The sequence below is a fragment of the Ailuropoda melanoleuca genome, chromosome 2 (genome assembly GCF_002007445.2).
Source record: "Ailuropoda melanoleuca isolate Jingjing chromosome 2, ASM200744v2, whole genome shotgun sequence".
Classification (NCBI taxonomy): Eukaryota; Metazoa; Chordata; class Mammalia; order Carnivora; family Ursidae; genus Ailuropoda; species Ailuropoda melanoleuca.
The window spans coordinates 149,495,386-149,518,547 of NC_048219.1; the positions used below are offsets into that span (position 1 = coordinate 149,495,386).

The 23,162-nt window shown below is 35.0% G+C and overlaps 1 protein-coding gene across 3 annotated transcripts in view; it reads right to left on the reverse strand.

Moving 5' to 3' along the window:
• PDE1A (phosphodiesterase 1A) overlaps window positions 1-23,162 on the reverse strand; it is a 322,509-nt gene that overhangs the window by 90,627 nt on the left and 208,720 nt on the right. For all 3 annotated transcript variants that reach the window (XM_034654817.1, XM_034654816.1, XM_034654818.1), the window contains exon 3: window positions 4,493-4,606. In XM_034654817.1, the coding sequence (XP_034510708.1) occupies window positions 4,493-4,606 (114 nt within the window). The remainder of the gene's footprint in view (window positions 1-4,492; window positions 4,607-23,162) is intronic.

Below are 23,162 nucleotides of genomic sequence, written 5' to 3' on the forward strand. Positions count from 1 at the left end.
CAGCTGCCTCCCCTCATGAATAACACCTCACGAGGTGGAGGATGCTACTTTGCCTGGCACTATCCCAATCTAAATAAGGACAATCAGATTTTTTTTCTCTTAAGGCCACATGTTTCTGACTCACAACTGTGCAGCTTTGAAAAACAGTATCCTCTAGGGACACTTTCAAAAGCAGGACTCATAAAATATTGACATTTACATTTAAAAATGTCTTGTTAAAAAACCAACAAACAGTTGTATTCATTAGGAAATTAAGCTGTAATCCTTCAAGAAGGTCAGAAATCAAATTTTGTCAGAAAATCCATTTTTATTTTTCTCACTTAAATCATCCTTCAAGAGAGATTGTTTTTTGTGTTGTTTTGATTTGTTTTCTTAACTGAAACTCTGCAGTCACTAAAGCTTAGCTGGAAAGGGTGTGTGTGTGTGTATGTGTGTGTGTGTGTGTGTGTGTGTATGGGTTTTAAACCAATTAATAAATATTTTTTTCTGCTTTATTATGTGTTGACCATTTTTTGCAGTCTGGCCCAAATATTTTAAAAAATGCCTCACTGGAATACTCACTGAACCATTTTTTCTAGAAAGAGAATTTTCCATTAAAAAAAAAATCGCAAAAATCAGCAATGGTTTTTTATTTAAAGTTTAAAAGCAACTAAATGCTTCTTCATCTCTCTTCCTAAATCATCTGTTGTACTAATATTCCAAAAGGCAAACTCTAATAATTGTATATACATCTCAACAAAAACATTCTCAGTTTACTGCTGTGTCTTACTAAGTCCTTTGGAAATCAAATCACATCAAGGATTATTGCTCTAAAATTTCTAGCTGATATTTTGATCATAAAGCCACAGCCTTGGAAGATACATAAGAGATAATCTTAGGTCTAACCGGTGGCATGATGGTAAATGTTTAACCACAGGCTCTCCAGAAAAAAAACAAATCCCGATTTGTTGCATTTTCCAGTTTCCATGGTGTAAATAAATACTCCCACTGTAGCCAATTTCAAGCTACCAATGTGGCATCACTGAAGGCAGAGTTGGAAGTGATGCAAACACAATCTACACGCCACTGGGTCTGACAACCCTGACAGCTCGTGAGTTTTCATAACACTTCCAGGAAGTCTCTAAAGTTGCCAAGTCAGGTGTTACAGAAGGCATGCAGGTGACATGCTTGGGTAAACTATGTAACTTTTCGGTCAATGCATTTCCTCATATGTATGAGGTACGTAAAATGATAATAATAAAGTTTCTAGATCATGGGATTCCTGTGATGGTTAAATGAAATGGTGCATTAAAATGTTTAGAAGAGTTCTTGGCACATAGCAGGCTGTAATAAGAGGCTTTTAGTAATGAATGTTAGGCATTGTTTTTCTAGGATCTATAATTCCAACTGTCAGAATGTTTTACACATTGTCATCTTAATCTTTCAGAGGTCATTAAAAACCATCCCGAGAGGATGGCAGTTATAGAGAGAAGAGCATTAAGAGAGAGAAGAGAAGTCACACCTTAGTTTCTGTCCCTTGTTTTGCCAAAGCCTACGTCCTGTGACCATTGGCAAACCTGTTTATTTCTAAGAGCTTTGGTTCTCTCATTAGTACAGTGCAGAAAGTAATGGTGACCCTGCCAGCTGCTTGGGATTGTGGGAAGATTAATATGAGCCCTTGGAAAATGGTCCAAATGTGGGGTAGTATCATTAATCTAATTTAAAAACCAAGATGCCATGGAGTCATGGAGGCATTAAAATAAAATAGTGAAAAGGTTTGTGTCATTTGAGTAAAAATTGGGAATGATGTAGTGTTAAGAGCTGAGTTTTTTTTTAAAGGGAACATAAACACACACACACACCAATTCTACCATGAAGCAGTTAAGCATTTTTTTCTTCCTACAAAAAAGCAATTTTCTAAAAAAGCAATTTTCAAATGAAAAGGAACTATACTTAGAAATGTAACATATGTGTAGACAAGTTAGGGATCATGGAGAACTAAGTTAACAAAATATCCATAGAATCATAATTTTCTGGGAAACTTAATACATACAGCATGTAATAATCTATCAAATGAAAGGCAAGATATATTTAGGAAAACCAGATAGTTAGCATTATGCCATCATAGAATGAATAATGTAAATCTCCAAATAATTCTTTAAGATACAATTTCTTTAGTTTTATAAATAAATGCAAAAAATAAAATGTCAAGGACAGATTGAAGAAATCTTAAACATATTACATTCACTCGATTTGTGAACAATGAAGAGCATACATGAAAATGAAGGAGCAAGGAAGTTACAGGAACATCAGATCTTTTAAATTTACACTTTGAATCTCTGCTCACTTAGATAAATTATATACATTATATATATTCAGTGAAAGTTAACCAGGAAAACAATTCTGCAAAAATTTATAATCTAAAAGTATGCCTATGATCCCCCCCCCCGCCACTGACCAATTTATGACTCTAAATTATGTTTTAACAGAAGAGTTCTGTTCTGGGGACAAAGAAAAAAATCACCTGTGCAGCATAACCTACACATACCCTTTTCTGCCTGTTATTAGTGAAAATTCTCATGGTCTGATATTAAAAAGGTCAGTACCTGATATAGGAAGATCTCCAAGTTTACCTAGTTAAGGGAAAGAAAGCAACATGAAACACTATGTATGTACTGTGCTACCTTCCATAAAAGGAGAAGAGAAAAATATGAAATAAAAATTTGTAATAAATCATTGGAAATATACATAAGAAATCTATGAGTTGGATATATGAGTAGATTGGGATGGGATAAGGGTGGAGGCAAGACTTTCATGAGGCACCTTATACATTATCTTGATATTTAAATCATGTGAATTTTTACCTGTGAAACAACAGTGGGGTGTGCGTGCGTGCATGTGTGTGTGTGTGTTTAAGCCCAGTACACATGGATATGTAAGAACTTCAATCTCACATCTGGTGTAACAGTTCTCACCTCCACCAAGCTCAGGCCTGACTCATGCATGGACACATGCAGAAGCGAAGGAAAATGATGGATGTCTGTACTCTGCATGTCCCATCATCTGTCCCACTCACTCTGCAGCTTCTCATTGTTCAACAATGTGTTGGGGGGTGGCAGGAAATTACAGGAGTCAAAGCGTGTTACAAGACTGGTGTGTTTGTTGTCTTCTATGGGGCAGATGCCCAAATGCTGGTTATTTTTCTCTTCTGGGGGAGGTTTTGTGCATCCTTCAGAGAACTTGCTACACCCTGTTGGATGTTATGTGTTCTCTGATATTTGGGCTGTATCTTTATGATTTCTCCCTGGTTCACTCAACAATCACCCCATGCAGCCAGCCTCTTGCTCATCTTCTTTAGTCAGTGTTATTTCAATACTGGTCAATCCCTTCAAAAGACTTCTACTCCACTTGCCTCATGATTTTGAAAAACTTAGTGCCTCTTCTGTGCTAAACTCTGGAGGGACATGTCTCTTCCTCCACAGTGTCCCTTTACCTGTGAATGCAAGGTAGTCTGAATCAGACTGCCACCTTTAGCTCTGTTGAGATGAGAATCAAGAGCCTGTCTCAGTACCCTCTAAACTCCAAGAGATAGCGGTCAAATCTCTTACAAACTGTCCTATCCTACTCCACTGAGTCTTCTATTAGCATTAGGATCCTCAGGATGCCCTCTTCAGGTTCTGATGTAAGTACCCTCTTAGAGAAAAAAAGAAAAATGAACAGTTCTCTCATAAGGCTGAGGTTTCTTAACCTCCATACTATTGACACTTGGGGCTGGTTAACTCATTGTTGTGGGGGATTGTCCTGTGCATTGTAGGATTTGTAGCAGCATCTCCAGCCTCTACCCATCACATTACAGTAACACACTCCCATCAACCAAACCGAAAATGTCTCCAAATATTGCCAAATCACCCCTGGAAGGCAAATCACCTGGTCAAGAGCCACAGCACCAGGCTAAGGACCCTCTTCAAATAAATCCCCATTTCTTTATATCCTTACCACTTAGCTAAGTATGAGGCTAGGTGATAAGGTCTAGGTGATGATTGAATTCGGTTTTGGGACTGTCTCTTAGCAAGCCCTGCACAGAGAGTCTGATAGGTACATCCTATGAGACTGTGTGACACCCATTTTCTCAGCAGGAATCTTGAGATAATTGGAAAATCCTTATATCACTGAAAATTGATAAAAGCCTACATCTGTCTCTGAGTTTATAAATCTGTGCCTAAAGACAATGAGGGTAGGGGGAGAGGAGACTTTAGTTTGTTCATTTTAGGACTTAATCGTTTGATTATTTTTATATTCACCTATCTGGATTAAAATGTGTATTTTTAAAGAAAGGATCATAGTCTAGTTAAATAGCTACATGAAGAGAAACCCTTTAAATTTTAATAATATTTTGATTTCAGTTTCATGATTAAGATATGCTATATTCATGTTTGAGATAAATGAAGGCCAAAAAAGAGGAAAAAGGAAAGAGAGGCAAAGAAGATAGAAGGGAAGGGAGGCTAAAACTCACCTTGTTTCATCAATGTAAACAGCTTCCAACACAGATGCTGCATATTCAATATTCTTCTTTAAGTCTATGACGTTAACATCACCTTTTTCCAGCTGCTTCACTAAGCATCTTAGTCTGTTTCAAAAAAGTAGCCAAAAAAGAGAGAAATATGAAGAGATTTATTATAACTATATGGAAAATAGTCCAGTATTAAATATACAAATCAAGTTAAACTAGTAATGTATCTTTCTAGGTCATCAAATAGAAATATTTTCAGGAATTATTTTGATATAATTAAGTTCAGTTTTTGTCACTTAAACAACTCTTGAAAATTATATTCACCTCTCAATAATATTAGGGTGGTAGATTGCTATTTTAGTTACTATATTTCAAGGATAGTCTTTCTGAAAATTCAAAACAATAGAAATATTTCCATAAAAGTGTATTCCTAACACTAGAATTTGTTCTATGGCTGTTCTCCTTCTGTAGATTTGGCACTAAAAATTATTTAAAGGATACTATTTATATCACTACTGTAGCAATTATTCACTGTATATAACAATAAAAACAAAAAGAAAGGCAAAAGATCTGAGAAAATATAATTATGATGAGAAAAAAATATATGTATGTAGGCTTAGTGTTTTTACTGAAGTAATTTTTCACCCGAGGTGAACCTGTACAATATTTTCATTTGCATATACAATGTGTCCCAACTCCCTGAGGAATTTTAAAGCATAGGGATCGACTAAGCCATGTCTGGATTCCTGACTCACAGAAACTGTGAGATAATTAATGTTACTGTTTGAAGGATTAATTTTTTATGTAGCAATAGATATCTCATGGAGTGAGATCTATAAGTTCCTAAGATTTTCAGAAACTTCTGTGTATTAACTATAAACCAAGTGTTTCTGAAGATATTACCCTATACTAGGCAGAAAAGGAAAACATATTCTTTTCTCTCTACATACTATAGATAAACAATATAAGGACAATTTATCCATTTTCCTAAGTTAGCAGATGGAATTTAATTCCATTCCTGAACAAAGGTATTTTAGAGAGAATGGAGTACACCTACTTTTAGGCACTGTCCTAGAGATAGTGTAGCAGATTTTCTGAAAATTTATTTTGGATGATTTTTAATACCAAAACTAAGGGTTTAAAGACAAGTTAAAAATTTCAGCAAGACTTTGACAAAAACGTTATTTCTCCAAGGGAAAAAAGCCACACCCAGACTAAAACTTCTTATTCAGGAATCTACAAACAATTATTTTTTGTGCCATATATTTTTGTATGATAAAATATTAGCAGATAACAGCATTGCAAAATAAAATTTATGTGTTAATAAAAAAAGTTTTATTCATACAGTCAGCAAAGTAAAATAAAACAAAGATAACAACTAAAACAAGTTATTGAGAAAGGAAAAACTAAGCCTGTCTAAATATGATGATAATGGAGTAACACAGAGTGTTCTGAGTTTTTTGTAATGCTTATGACCCAAGCACATTATACTTAGTGAAATTGCCTTTTATGTGTGAGAGCAAAAGAAAGAGTCACAACTCTGCAATGACTTAAAAATATACCATTCCTGTATCCTTCTTGTGACAAGTACTTGGTGCAGGGTGGTTGTATTTGGTGGTTATATGAAGTACTTTTAAAAGCTAAGTAATTCAGATGATTGGCTTCTCTTCTTCTGAATAAATAAACTCTTTTTATTTGAGTTAGAAATTCCCTCCTCTAAAAAACTACATTTTTCGGGCTCTCTTGAAGGTAGCTATAGTTATTCAACTGCTTTCTGGCCAAGGAGAGTAATAGGAGGTTGTTGAATAAGACTTTCAGAACAATGATTTTGAAGAGGGCTAACTCAGCTGGAAGGGATTCTCTTTTATCCTTGCAAGTTCCTTGCTGCCTAAATGTAGTGGAACTGTCTCAAGGTCCAGCAGCCATTCAGGATCATGAGGCAACCTGGCAATAGGAATTTACCTACTAAGAATGGCAGAGAAGGAAGATGCCAGTGGCCTGAGTCCCATACTGTGAATCTACCTGAATGAGGTCACCCACCTCTGAAGTTATTTCATATGAGAAAACAAAAAATGTTGTATTTAAGCTACTATTATTTTGAGACTTTTACTTGCAGCTGGACCCAATCCTAAGTCAAATAAGAAATGACTCAAAGTAAAGAACTCATGAATGGCAAAATCATCATAGAAAATGAAAAGGGGATGTCCCTTGGAAGCATTTCCTAAATCACGACAGCCTGCAGTTGTTCCCAGGGGTATCATCCCATCAGCAGATCAGACCTGATAAAACCCGTGACGAGGAACATACTGTTTCAGAGACATCTTAAAAACAACAAAGGTTATGAATTTTTGTATTTAATTTGGGGTATAAACCTATAATCTGACACAAAAAAATTGCTCTGAAAAAATACTCCAAAAATGCTCCAAAAAGGTTTTACCACCTAATCAGAAAATCAAGTTAGATAAGGTTATAAATATAAAATCATAACCGTCCCTACATCCCATATACATATACACACTCCAAAACTCACTATGTCAATCCAAAAAGACTGGAAGGCAATATAGATTCGGGGATTACTAGGACTTCCTTCTCTTTTATTTCCTTTGCTTGTATGTGCCAAATTTCCTCTAGTGAGTGCAAAATTCTGTTTACAGGAAAGGAAAACTGTTGTACCGTAAAAAGATTATTTATAATCAGAACCACAGATTAATGGAATAATTTATATAATTATTATTCCAATTGTGAAATTGCTTTTGTAGTCAATTTATGCATACAATAATCCCCAACAATCTTATTTAGACTATTATTTCACTCTCTATAGATGATACAAGGTCAAACATCTTTATGAATCATTTTCAAATGATCATAATTTCTAAATCAGTGGGTTCTAAATTATTAAGTCTTTACTACATATATCTATACAAATTTTTAATTTTTTAAAAAAGATAACTATATGTACCTAACTCCTAAGCCATCCTATGGGCCAATTCTCAGAACTAAAAAAGAAATCACAGTCATGTGCATAAAAACAACCAGGTTCTCTTAATCTAGTAAAACATCTTTTTAATAATGATTTATTTATTTATTTATTTTGAGGAGGGGAGGGACAGGAGAAGGAGAGAAACTTAAGAAACTGCCCAGAGTGCAGCCCAACGTGAGGCTCGATCTCATGACCCTGAGATCATGATCTGAGCCAAAATCAAGAGTTGGTCACTTAACTGACTAAGCCACCAAAGCACCCTGTGATTTGGTTTCTTTCATCACAGTAGGGAAGCATAGTGAAAAACAGTGTTCTTAATGCAAGGTCTAGGTATGTTCTTCTTGTTCCTTAAGCTTAGGTTAAGTAGATGTAGATTAGATGTTCTAATCTATGCAGTTTTCACAGATTGCTGGGTTGGAGACTACACTGGCTACTCTGCTGGGTAGCAAAACAAGTTAACAGCTTTGGTATCAAACAACATAGACTAGCTATTTATAAGCAGATGATATTGCCAAAAAAAGTGTTAAAAATCCAAGTCAGTTAAATATTTAGCATTTATTACTGTACCTGAGCTGTTGAGATACATACATATATATATTTATACACATATATATGAATACATGTAAGAATATATATGAATGAATATGTAAGGATACACACACACACACACACACACATGCATATAATGTATGGGCACCTGTGTGTACACCACAGTGCCTGTCTTCAAGGTATTTGCAGTCTCTGGGGATGGCATGACATACGCACATAATATGGTCAAATGTTGAATGCATACATTCCTCATTACTTTTTTTATACAACCCTAATTTTCAAGAAAACTGATTTAGTCATTGTTCCTCAAATATTCTCTCATCATCCTAAATTGAAGCTCTTCTCTCTTACTGAAATACCTATCTCCATACCCCATCTTTAACTGTCTGAATCATGTTTAGTAGCTAGGCATATCTGGGGTGCTGCCTATATCATGAGCCCTTTGAAGATTACCATGCGTTGTGTTCTCTCCCAAATTAGAAACAAAACCACACTTCATTTCCTCACTAACAAATCTAGAACTTCTCTGGCTTCGTTATAATTTCAGTTTGGGGTACATAATGTTTTCCCGATTGGTTTTTCATCCAATAAAAAAATTATGAGGAATGCAAAGAAGAAAGAGAATTGATCTATAATGAGGACAAAAATCAACCAGCCAAACGACCCAAAAATGGCAAAGATGATAGAATTAGAAGGCAAGGATGTTTAAAGTCATTTTTAAAATGCAATAATATATACTACATTATGCCCATAAATTCAACGATTCATAGAAAGAACAATTTCCTTAAAAGACACAAGCTACCAAATCTCAGAAAGAAATGAGTAAACTAAATTTGTAGTTAAAAATGTTAACATAAAGAAAACTTCAGGCCCAGATGACTTCACTGGTGAGTTATGTAAAAAATTTAAGGAAGTAATAACACATATTCTCTGAAAACTTTTCCAGAAAAATCCTATGTCCTAATCCTAATCCTATGTCATTCTGAGAGGTCAAAATTACCCTCATAACAAAACCAGATGAAAATGTTAGAAAAAGAAGGAAGAAGAGGAGGAGGAGGTGGAGGAAGAGGAGCAACATATCAATAAATGTGCCTCATGAACATAAATGTAAAAATCCCTAATATTTTAGGAAATCAAATCCACCAATATATAAAAGAATAGTATATCATAAAAGAGATTTATCCCAGGAATGCAAGGTTGTTATAAGATTGAAAACTTAATCAATGTAACATTTTATTAAGAGACTAAATAAGAAAAGCCATATGATCATCTCAATAAATACTCAAAAAACATTTGACAAAATCCAACATCAATTGCTCATTGAAACTCTTAGCAAATTAGGAATAGAGGAACTTCCTCACTTGTTGAAAGTTATAAAAAATCTATGGCTAATGACATTAGTAAAGTTAAATAACTGAATGCTTTCCTCCAAACATCAGGAATAAGGAAGGGTCTACTCTTAGCCCAGGTATTCATCACTGTACTGGATCTTATAGCCAATATAATAAGGCAAGAATAAAACTGTCCAGATTGGAAAAGAAGCAATAAAACTATCTTTATTCACAGGCAACATGATTATCTAAGTAGAAAACCTGATAGAATATACAAAAAAGTTACTAAAAGTAATAAACAAATTTAATGAGTTTGCAATATACAGAAACATAAAAAAGTCAATATCCTTTCTATATGATAGTAATGGACAATTTGAAATTAAAATGAAAAGCAGGATCATTTAAAATAGTATCAAAAAGGACATAAATCTGACAAAATAATATGGAAGCCCTATACACGAAAACTACAGAACATTGCTGAAAGGAATTAAAAGTAGACCTAAATAAATGTGATGTACTGTGTCCATGGATTGAAAGACTCAAAATTGTTAACATAATTTTGCCCAAATTTAACTATAGATTCAATGCTATCCTAATACATGTCCTAGCAGGCTTTTGTTATTATTGTGTATATTGATGTACTGATTCAAAACAAATGTAACAAAAAGAACAAGTTGGAAGACTTACATTATTTCAATACTTATAAGTCTTTAAGACTTAATTTTTAAAAAGATTTTATTTATTTGAGAGAGAGAGAGAGCACAAGCAAGGGGGAGGGGCAGAAGAAGAGGGAGAAGCAGACTCCCCACTGAGCGGGGATCCTGACAAGGGCCTTGATCCCAGGACCCCAGGACCCCGAGATTATGACCTGAGCTGAAGGCAGTCGCTTAACTGACTGAGCCACCTAGGCACCCCTTCAAGATTTATTTTAAAGCTATAGTAATCAGTATGGTAAAAATAACATAATATGGTACATTATTTGCACCAGGATAGGTTGATAGATCAATGGAACAGAATATAGTCTAGAAAGATATCTACCATATATAGAATTGGTTTTGGAAAAAGGTGCAAAGATAATTTAGTGGAAAAAGGATAGCCTTCACAATAAATGGTGCTGGATAAATAGAAATATCTATGTGTAAAAGGAACTTTGATCCATACATGTATCACAGATCTAAATGTATATCCTAGAACTATAAACCTAGAAGAAAACATAGGAGAAAATTTTGTCATCTTGACTCAGCCAAAGGTATCTTATATACAGCACCTAAAACACTACCTATGAAAAAATAATAAGTCAAACTTCATCAATATTAAGTGCTTCTGTTCTTCAGAAACATTGTTAAAAGAATGAAAAGCTGCAGACTGGGAGAAAATATTTGCAAATCATATATCTGATAAAGGATTTGTATCCAAAACATAAAAATCTTGCAAACCTCAATAATAAGACAACCCAATATAAAATTTGCAAATGATTTGAACAAATTCTTCACTAAAAACATATATTCACAGCAAATATGAAAAGATGCTCAAAATTACTAATCATCAGAAAAAAATTCAAATTAAAACAATAATGAGATACAACTGAACACCTACTAGAATGGCCAAAAGTGAAATAACTGGTCATACCAAATACTGGCAAAAATGTCAAGCAACTAAAAATACCATACACTATTTTTGGGAACATAAATAGGTACAATCATTTTGAAAACAGTTTCTTAAAAAGTTAAATGTGTATCTACCATATAAATTAGCCATCCTTTTCTTTGGTGGAGAGAACAAGAAATATATGTCCTTTCAATGACTTGTACACAAATGTTCATAGAGGCTTTATTTGTAATAGCCCCAAACTGGAAACAACCCAAATGTTCATCAACAGTAAGGAGACAAACTAGGGCATATCCATCCAAAGAAGTTCTGCTCAGCAATAAAAGGAATGAACTACTGACATGAGTAAATGCCAAATAATTATGCTGAGTGAAATGAGATATGTGCATACTGTATGATTCCATTTATACAAAATTGTAGAAAATGCAAATGATTCTTATAGTGACAGGAAGCAGATCAGTGGTTGCCTGGAAATGGAAGAGGTGGGGATCTGGAAGGAAAGGGAGGGAAGGATTACAAAGGAGCTAAAGGAAGCTTTTGAAATTAAGAGAAATGTTAATTTTCTTAATTGTGGTCATGGTTTCATAGCTGTATACATATGTCAATATTTACCAAATTATAAATTAAAACTGAAATATGTAATCAGTAATTTGAGATAGAAAAAGGACATGCAAAATAGATGCTTCTTATACCTCTTCTTTTTTCATTAATTTTATTAAAATACTAAAATTTTAATATATACCGTTAGAGAACATGAAAAAAACCTGAACCAGCATTACACTCCTAATGATCTTTTCCCAAAGAGAATGACACTAATCTTTGATAATTCATGAGACTTTTAATATCAGCATGAATATTATGAACAGATTTTGATCTTAGCTTTTTGGAGGGACTTCCTTACCTTCAAATGATCAGAACACTTAAAAGAAGACAGAAATGAAAAATAGAAACACTATCTTTGAAAATAACTGATTGGCTTTGTGATTCAATAAGTTACAGACTAGAACCGATTTCTACCTTTGAACAAAGAATACTTAGCTGTAGAAGATGATTGACTATTTTTTAATTCAAATATAGAGCTGCAACTTTCCAAGTGAAAAAATATCCAATATTAACTGGTGTAGTTTTCATCATCAAGTACTTCAAATACTGTTAAGTCACCTTCTAAGATACTGCTACAGGACCCAATCTTACAGAGGGACCACCCACATAACAAAGAATATTCTCATATTGAAAAATCTTCTGTATCTATGCAAGTCTTTATTAATTCTAGGATATAAACTGTCCAGGACATCCTTAATGCTGTAGAGCCTGAATAATAAGTAAACTAATACATGCAATTTAAAAGAGAATTGATAATTGTTAAATCCCTATCAACATCCCCATTTGTGACCTTATTGAAATACAAAAGTGAGAAAGATATGTAGAACCATAACATCATACTGAGAAGCATAAAAGGTAAAGCTAAAAGAATATCTATAGCAGATATTAACGTTAACACTAAAAGACGGCCTTACACAGGAGTGCACAAACACCCACAAAAAGGGACTGTCAACAAAGAAGCTACTATGTAGTTTTCAGTAAGTTCTGTTGCCCCTGATTCCAACTTGAATAAAAGCGGTAATAAGAAGCCATTAAATAGTGAAATTCTCTTGTATACTCAGCAGGTCAGTGCTTAGGAAATTAAATCCTAACCTCAGCCTAAGAAGCAAGGTTTACAGATTTAAAGTATTTTTAAGACGTTTTTCTTTCACCTAGGAAAATAAATCTCCTGTTACCTTTATTTTATGACATAAATGGCTCCTAAAACAATTGGTATCATTAAAAACAATGGGAACAATTGTATGACAAATACTATTAGTTTTTAAAATAAGTTTACATTCTACATTTTAAGTACAAAGGAATATATCATTATTCTCTTCTCTTCAAATCACAATTTAGGTAAACTATCACTTTACCTCAAGTAAACTTTTTGTTTTAAAGATTTTATTCATTTATTTGAGAGAGAGAGAGAGAGAGGGAGAGCATGAACAGGGGGAGAGGCAGAGGCAGAGGGAGAAGCAGACTCCCTGCTCAGCAGGGAGCCTGACTCGGGGCTCAATCCCAGGACCCCAAGATCACTACTGAGCCAAAGTCAGACGCTCAACCAACTGAGCCACCCAGGTGCCCCTCGAGTAAACTTTTTATTATAGAAATGGGCATGCATAATTCCCAGCATGTGGAAGAATTCCTTTTAAGTACAGAGATACAAACACTCAAATAGTTAAAAATGCTTTCGAGATCAGTTTTTTTCCTACTTGGTGGCAAAAAAACAGTAAGATCATATTGACTCTACAGAGGGAAGTAATCATTTGTGCCTTGCTACTTTTTTTTTTTAAAGATTTTATTTATTTATTTAACAGAGAGAGAGAGAGACAGCCAGTGAGAGAGGGAACACAAGCAGGGGGAGTGGGAGAGGAAGAAGCAGGCTCCCAGTGGAAGAGCCTGACGTGGGGCTCGATTCCAGAACTCCGGGATCACGCCCTGAGCCGAAGGCAGATGCTTAACGACTGTGCCACTCAGGCGCCCCTGTGCCTTGCTACTTCACTTCTCTGAAATACTATGGACTGTGTGGATTCCAGGATTTTCTTTAAAGGTTATATATTTAAGTAAATATGTATATTAAATATATATGAATATACACATATTTAAACACATATTTAAATATATAAATATATTACAGATTTAAATATGTATATTTGTATTGATAAAAACATAAATATGCAAAAAGATATTTCTAAAATATAATTATTTTATTTTATGTAATAATTATATTTACGTATATTACATATATATATATTTAAAACTATGTGTTCTGAAGAAGAAAAAGTAATGACCTTCACCTACTACTAACTTATTTATTGAAATTAAGGAAGAAAGATTAGGAATAGGGTGCACACATAATAGATCCACTGAAGAAGACGTGTGCTGTGGAAAACACGTATTTAGCAGTGAGCTCAGGTAGCCACTCTGTGCTAACTGTTTTTTATTTGTCCCTCCAAATCCACTCTACTGGACTGTACCCTACTCCTTGCCCTGCGAGGGAGTTGTAAAGACTACCTCAGGGGACCATTTGAGGTTCACAAATGGGAAGCATCACAGGAGATAAGAGGGAGAGAGAGAAGAAAAAGTCAGAGTATTACTCTTTTCTTCACCCCCCATAGAAAGTCACTTGTCAGGCAGCACTCTCCCTCCTCACAGAGTTCTCTCTCAATCTCTCCATCTCTCATCAGGGATAACACATCCCCGGGGCCCCATGTTACCAGCCCAGAGGTATCACATTATCCTGGTGGTTCCCTACACTCATCCCACAACTATAAATCCTCTCTATTATTAATTTCTCCTCAAATCACCCATTCTGACTGTACCATCTATTTTGCCTTACTTCTATCACACCTCCTATAATGCCATCCTCTCAAACTAGAGACTTTCAGAGACTTTCAGTACAGTCCTCTGGGTGTATTGAAAAGACTAGAGACAGGACTTTAAAGTCAGTGAGGACTCACTCTATTCGCATGCAGCTTTTCCCTGGTATTCATGGAGAGGACAGCTACTTCAGCTTTCTGGAGTGATCAGCGTTAGAGTGAGCTCTGGCTCATGGAAACTGCACACAATGTGAGGATCAGCTGCTTCATAGGAAACGTAGGGGAGCCACGAGACCAAACTGCCACTTTCACACTGGAGCAGCCTGACACTTGAAAGGGGTGTTTATGGGGGAAGGACCGATGCTGGCTGGGTCAGACAGTGTGTGGTATAATTTTTCAAATTTAAAAAAGAAAAAATAGACAAAGAAAAAAAGATTTTTCTTTTTTTCTTAAATGGTTTATATTTAAGCTTGATGGATTAAAGAAAATGTTTTTACTACTGTTCACCCTGAACCATCACTAACATCACATAAAGGGACTGAAAGGGGCTACAGGGAAAAAAGAACAACAAAGAAGATAATAGCAGAGAAAAGTTTATAATACATTTTTGGGAAAATTGAACAGTGAGATATGGTGACTGACTTAACAGATACCAAGAAAGAGAAACAAACCAAAGTGCTTTCAAAGGGTGATGACAGAAAAAAGCAAGACAATGATTCCTCACAGAACCTCAACTAGCTTAGTGGGTAGGGACACCAAAGATCTTATAATGCAGAGATCGGGCTTCAGGCTCAAAACAGAAGGGTGGAATTGTTTGAGAGCCTTCAGATTTCTTTCTCCACTCCAAGTAGTGGGAAACTATCCTTACTTATACTTACAGCAAACATGGAAATGAGGCAGGACTGTCAGATTGAAAATAGGAGGTTTAAGTGAAAGTCAGTACGTTGAATGATGATAACCAGGTTTCTTTCTCCCACCTGTTTACAGAATGAAGACTGGGGGATTCATTGTGGGAGAGACTGAAAAGCCCCAGAGAAATGAAATTTTGGAAACAAACAGATCACAGCTTGCTCACTCACCCTGCAGTGAAGCTCAGCAGGTGACAAGAACTACCTGTGCACTGAGAGATTCTAATCACTTCTCAGAGCCACACTCTTTAATATTAATGGCCTGTCAACAGTGAGCAGGCATGAAGGGGAAAGCCTCCAACATGAAAGGCATAGACAAATATAAATAAAATTAAAAAAACTGGGGAAAACAGAAACAATACAAAGACCAAAGAAAAACATTAAAAAATGAGAAAATAGATTCCTCTGGGAAAAATAAGAGACTCACCCATGAAACAAAAATATGATGCTACTTTTTGAGGGATAAATGGTACCAAAGAACCTCTTAGAAATGAATCCTAATGATTTACATAAAAATGTCAAAGAAGGAATAGAGAAAAAAGTGTAATATCCCATAAAGTGGACAAAAAGACAGCAAGAGGAATAATAGAATAATAATGATAAGAAAATTAAAGGGCCAGTTCAGGAGATCTAATGTCCAGTGAACTAACGTTCTAGACATTAATGATAGAGGAAATTATCAAAGAAAAAGTCAATTACCCAGAACTAAGAATCTCCATTTTGAAAGGGCCCACCAGGGTCAGTTTCATGGGAGTGTGGCCTGGTAGTCATATAGGACCCTGTGCTTAGAAGCACTCTTTGTATAGAGCTCTGCTGTCACCATCTTGAAATTCTTAATTTTTGAACAAGAAGCCCCACATTTTCATTTTGCACCAGGCCCTGTATGTTATGTAGCTGGTATGGGGTCGATCAAGAATTCTGTATTCAGCCAAATTTTCATTCAAATTTGAAGAAAGAATAAAGGCTTTTTCAGATATTCAATGACTCCCAAAATTTGACTTTCCATGCTTTTTCAGGAAGCCACTGAGAGATGCATTTGACCAAAACAAGGACATAACATGAGTCTAATGCAGGTAGGTGAAGAAGGGAAGTCTCTGAATAAGAGATATGTGACCATCCTAGAAACGAACTAGTCTAGATGGAAAGGACATAGGAGGAAGTCTCTAGGAGGAGAAATGGAACTGATGAATAATAGAACCGACAGGATGTTTGGAACTTTGTTTTGACAGATCAGTTGAGCATTCATAAAATTATAAAATTTATATGAAAAATACAATAATTATGAAATAAAAGAGAAAGAAGAAAGTTATATATGATAGGAAAGCCCTTTGACATTTTTATTGGCAAGCGATTGGCAAGTGAATAATATTTAGAATAGGGATGTAGTGTATGGTGACTAACAACATAATAAAAAATTATTATAAAAAAAGAAATCACATTGCTTGCAAACACAAGTGACTTAAAAATGAAATAAGGTACAATATGACTCTTGAAAAGATGAGGGTAAGGAAGCTGGTTAAATGAATGTATGAGAGCTATTTCCTCTATTTTTAGCATGGATATCCATTGATAAATCTGAAATTGACATGATTTGGAAATATGCTGAAGAAGGAAGAATTAAAAAGAGCTAAACCATTGAAATTATTTACTTCTGGAAAACTGGCTGCTGATTTTGATAATAATAAAAATAATTTTAATGACATAATCCCCTATTAAAGTAGAATATTTAATATATTTCCAACAACACAAATGACTTTACTTAGAAGTCAGGTCCTTTACTTGGTAGTTTTGGAATCACTGACCATGAAAAATTTAAATGACTGAAAAATAACAGGATGTCAGAATTCATCTTGAATTAAAAGCAAAGAAAGACTGAAAGCGTACAAAGTATTCCAATCATGAGTTGATGGTTAATGTTGAATTCCAGTTGTTCTAGACTTTTAGACACATTGTGAAGCCAAGGGAAAGAGAATTACACATGATAAATATACACCTGTTCATCACATGTTCCATGCTCATGAACTAAACTAACAGAAAAAAGGCACTAATGTTTCAGATTTGAGGTAGACACAAGGGGAAATACACATATTTCATGTGAAAAAGAGAAAGAGAGATATGGGGAAGAAGCATAAAGTATGAGAGCAGTTGAAGTATGATGGATGAATTTATTACATATTTTATTGCATATTTATGTAATAAATAAGCAATTTATTACATATTACATAGTTTTTTAAAAATCAGAGAAAGGTACATTGAGTAGTGCTACAAAAGTCAAATTAGAATGTGGTTGAGAAAATGAAGCGGTTGTACACATTGTCAAGAGCACCATGAGACTGGGGTGTACCTGAAGCAATAAGTGATTGAAAATCAGCAAAGTCAGGTACTGTATCAGCTGAGAAAAGCAACCTCAGCACCAATACCACCAAAAAAACAAAAAAGCCACTTTTAAAAGTGGGCTTAGGACATTTACTGTTAATTAATAGAGTACCACATAACAACAGGCTTCAAAAATACACTAGCAGAGAAAGAAAATTGATCATATTAAAATAGACTTTTAAAGAAAAAAAAAACTATGGAAAGAAAGTACAGGTCTGGTGCACAACCACAGAAAGGGCACAGCTGACACAAAGAAGGCTTCCTAGAGGCAGAGAGGGAACTATCCTGGCTTTTCTCATTCTCCTCACCTATCATGCAATCTCCTGACAGTATCTGCCACTGGCCAAATCTATCCAGGTGCCAGTTTACACAAACCTGGGAACTTCAGCTGTGATGATACAGAGCAGAGCAGGAATAAGGCAAAGAATAGGCCTAAGGTCAATCAGGTCCCAAAACATAAGACATGGTGCCCAGAAAATGTCAGAAATTTTTTCTGAGATTTGGAAATAAGGCAGAAATGTGGGTGGCATGTCTTCTCTGTCATGTTAGGGTAAAGCTAACCAAGAGTTATCTAGAGGAATGTATTGGTTCTCCTCACTTTTTGCTATTGATTAAAGAATTCAGATGTGGTGAAGCTACTTGTTCAATGTACTTGCAGATTTTTGTCCGGTGAAATGAAAGAAAAAATTATCTGGTGGAATAGACAACCTGACAAGTTTAAGACCTTGTTAGATGTTAGCTAGTTGTGCATCTAACCCAGCAATCTTATTTTACATTGCCTATGTACACCTACCTTCTTCAATGCATTTTAACTAGTTATAACTTCCTACTGATTCCCTCATTATTAACATTTAAACAAAAACTTGGTACGTGTTCAATTTGTATTTGCATGTCATGATTTTTACCTTTTTAAAAGTATATTTTAAGAAAAGTACAACATATGTCTGTACAATTTATGCATAATAAGTAATGCCATTAACTCCAGAGAAGAAGAATATAATAGATATACACATAACGACCAGAAAATCCGTCCTCCCTTCCTTTCTATTTCTTTTTTTCCTTTCTTTCAGAACTAATAAAGACATGGCTCTCATGAGTTCCTAGAATGTAGATTCAAAAATCAACAAAAATTGACCCTAAAAATAGCAACTTGCTTGGGAAAAAGCACTTTCTTAGCAGATCCACACAACAGTAGTGCTATGCTCACTCAGTATATGGCGTTATATTAATTTCAGTGCACAATATAGTGATTCTCTTTTTCTTTTTTTTTTTTTGGTGATTGAAAATATAGATCAAGCCCTGAGTCCGTCCCAGGAGCCCATCTCAGTATCACTGCACAATCACAGAAGAGTTTTTGACATATTTTTGCTTCTAAGTCTTTGTCTACTCCTAATTGAGGCAAACAAGGCAAATAATTCAGCAAGATGGATTTCTGATTTTTAAACATGGAATGACATGCTAAATAATAAGAAAACTGCCTTTGGCCAATTTTTCTCATGACTTGTTTTCAGGGAATCGTCAGTGGTTTGGGTTTTCTTCCTACAGAGTTGTTGGATGCTAGAGTGAAACCTCATATTATGGTGCTTTTCTGCAAATTCCTCCAATTTGACTGAGATAAACGCAATCCCATCTGTACTGAGATGCACTGCTACAGGGTTTCTGCAGGAGTTTAACTGCCCCATAAGGCAAGGATGTGGATGAAACATTATCAGGAGGCTCTTCACCTGGAATGGTTCACAAAATCAATTAGGGTCCTTATCCAACTTTCTTGAGTTCCAGCCATGATTTGGTTACAGTGAGTACCTGGCAAGTACCAGCCTCAGTCACAGTCTATTCAAAGTCAATCAGTCCTCAGCACTAGACAGACATCAGGCCCATGACATATTAACCATAACCATATGTGATCTGGTCAGGAGAACATGATGACTTCTTTCTGGAAGATCAAGATTTCTTTATAAAACATCTTTAATATGATGATTAAACAGGACAATTTCTTGGGAAAATCTTCAATTCTTTTCCCTTTCCTTTATTCCTACAAAGATTCCAACTCATATCAAAACAAGGGCTAATCTGGAAGTGGGCACAGTTGAAATGTGATTTAACATGCTTAAACAATTAAGTCAGATTAAGCCTTCTAATTTCGAAGTTTCTAGTGGATAACCACAAACACTCAACAATTTTCTGGGGCAAATGACCCAGGACATCAACTTTTGACAATGTTTTTCTAGATCTTTAAGCATAAATGCTGAACTAAAGATTTTGATTCTGTGTTTTTGTAGCCTTAGATAGAAGATTTAGTATCAGAACTGAGTTTTCTTTCTTTCTTTTTTTTTTAATGATTTTTTATTTTATTTATTTGACAGAGACAGCCAGCGAGAGAGGGAACACAAGCAGGGGGAGTGGGAGAGGAAGAAGCAGGCTCCCAGCAGAGGAGACTGATGTGGGGCTTGATCCCAGAATGCTGGGATCACGCCCTGAGCCAAAGGCAGACGCTTAACGACTATGCCACCCAGGCGCCCCAGAACTGAGTTTTCAAAGAAGCAATGATTAGGGGGTGCCTGGGTGGCTCAGTTGGTTGTCTGACTCTTGATTTCAGCTCAGGTTCTGATCTCAGGGTCATAGGATCAGCTCAGCATGGGGCTCTGTGCTCAGCTTGGAGTCTGCTTGTCCCTTTCTATCTGCTCCTTGCCCACCTCCTCCACCCCCGCAAACTCTCTTTCTCCCTCTGTCTCTCAAATAAACAAATGCAATCTTTTTTTAAAAAAGAAGTTGTTAGTAAAATTGACATTTCTATCATGTCAGAGGTATTTATGAATTACTTTGATTCTTTAGCAGTTAAACATGGGTTGATCTGGCATACATGGTAGTGGAGACATTTTTTATGCATTATGGACAATACTTCAAGATCATAGAGATACTTGCCAACGCTAAAATCAAAATGAAACAGTAATTTATGCAGATCCAAATGTCAGAACAGGCTCAGAATTCAACACTTGCTTGACATTACAGAAAGAGTCCTCACCTTGGTAAATTCAATCCTCTTCTCTATACTAGTTCAGCAATGGTTAATTTTGGGAGTGGTGGGAGAGAACTCTGGTAGAATTGAGTAACCCAAGAAGGTTTGAAGTACACAGTTTAAGTACAGAGTGGTAAAAACTTGAGAGTTAATGTAAAAGCTTAAAGTTGAAATTCCAAGTTTCAACATCATTTTTTTTTCTTTTTCCAGCTCAAACCCCTTATACTGGCAAATAATAGAGGTTTTTACAGTTTCTTAGAAACTCTCCATAAGTAATCTTCTATTAAACAATGACTTGGGTATAATGAAAATACGGTAGGTAGGCAGAATCCTTAAAAAGCAGATTTTCATTTTTAACCATGGTTTTTATTATATAAATTATATTTATTATTTATATTATTATAAAGGCAATGAATGTTCACTATAATAAGGCAGAGGACGAGCAGATTTTCAACAGTATGTAGCAGGAGAAAAAAATACCATCCTATAATTCGTAGCAAGTACAACCTTAATCATTGTGAACTCACAAAGCATGCCACCACCATAGAACCAGAGGGCTTTCTAACATATATAAAACGGTAAAAGCTTATTCTCCCTTTGCTTCCCATTTATTTAAGGTCCATGCCCCTTTGGGCTTAACAGCTATGCCTGTTTTTCAGAATAATCTCACAGTACAGAAATTTCATTTCCTTTTATGTTCCCAGAATTAGAAAGCAATAGCTAGATATCAAAGATCAAAGACCCATTTGCTCTCTGTCTTCTTTAGGGTTGGTTGCCTGGAGAGCCAATGATCAATTAAAACAGAGAAGTTATGGGGAGGAAAACCTTCTTGGTAGACTATATATTTATGAACTTGACTTTAAAAAAAAAAAAGCTTGCTTTCCTCTTCTTTCCATAGTGAATGCATTTTTTTAAAAAGATTCATTTATTTATTTGAGAGAGAGAGAGCGTGAGCACACGGGTGGAGGGGGCAGAGACAGAGAGGGAGAGTGAGTCTCAAGAAGACACCCCGCTGAGCGCAGAGCCCAAAGCAGGGCTTGATCTCCCCACCCTGAGTTCCTGACATGAGTAGAAATCAAGAGTCCGACACTCAACTGACTGAGCCACCCAGTTGCTCCCATAGTGAATGCACTTGTAAGAGTATCAATCCTGGTTTCTACCTCTATCCTTTTGGGCTTCAAATTTATAGTATCTAACTATTTTTAGAAGATTTTTGTAAGATCTAAAATATGAAGATTTTTATTTTTTCTTTTTTATTCTTCGGCCTTTTAAAACATTTTTGTCAGAGTAAATCATGCATATATATATATATATATATATATAGGATATATATATATAGGATATATATATATAGGATATATATATAGGATATATATATATATAGGATATATATACATAGGATATATATATAGGATATATATATATAGGATATATATATATGGGATATATATATAGGATATATAGGATATATATATATAGGATATATATATATAGGATATATATATATATATAGGATACATATATATATAAAGGATATATATCCTTTAATAAAAATTAGCAGTTTTTTTCACCCTCTCAGACCCACTCTGTGTTCTGTTCACCAGAGACATCTACTTTAAAATATTTTGGTTGTTTCTTCTGGGGTTTTTCTCCATATTTTTAAATGGGGTATTTATTCTTTTACTTCTTGATTTATCGATATTGAATATTGCCTATTGGGTTCCTGTTATGGTAGCTGAGTACTTAGTTCTTTTATATTTCTGACTATTTTACATTACCCTAAAATTCCCAATATTATTCCATACTACTCTTAACTTAATCAATAATCAATATTTACATTTTTATGATCATGTACACAATCCTCGTTGCAAGGCCAAAAAGTGTATAAAGGTTACATTTCCATTCCTGGATTTTAAAAAATTTCCTGAATTTATTAAGCACCTCATTTTTGACTATCATTATTTTCTCTATGTCTATGCTAAAATTTCCCCCCAAATCCCATTTACATCTGTCAATTATCAATCAGTAATTTTCCCCTTTTATTCTGGAGACTTGTGACTTATAGTTCTTTATCTTCTGGCTCAAATCTGGAGAAGCTGCTCTCCAAATCTGAAACATAGCTATCATCCTAAGACCTGCCTTGCCTGCACTCCTTATGGCATGGATCCCCTGTTTCTGGATTCAATGACTTCCTCTCTTCTGAATTCTCCTCTGTTTTACTGGCAAGAGACCATTCTCCAGTAGTTTCTAAGAAAGTGTGCATGTGACATAAATCTTTGAATCTCTAAATGCTAAAAGTCTTCGTTTTTCCTTCCCACTGATTGATAGTTTGACAGCGTATTATAGATTGAGAAGCATTTTCTCTCAAAATTTGAAAACTTGCCTTTACTTCTTCTGCCAAGGAGAGACAATGTGCTTGGTCACTCTGTTCTCTTCTGACAAGTACTATTTCTTCTCCTATTTATATACTTCAAGATTTCATTAAAATATTCTATTATCTA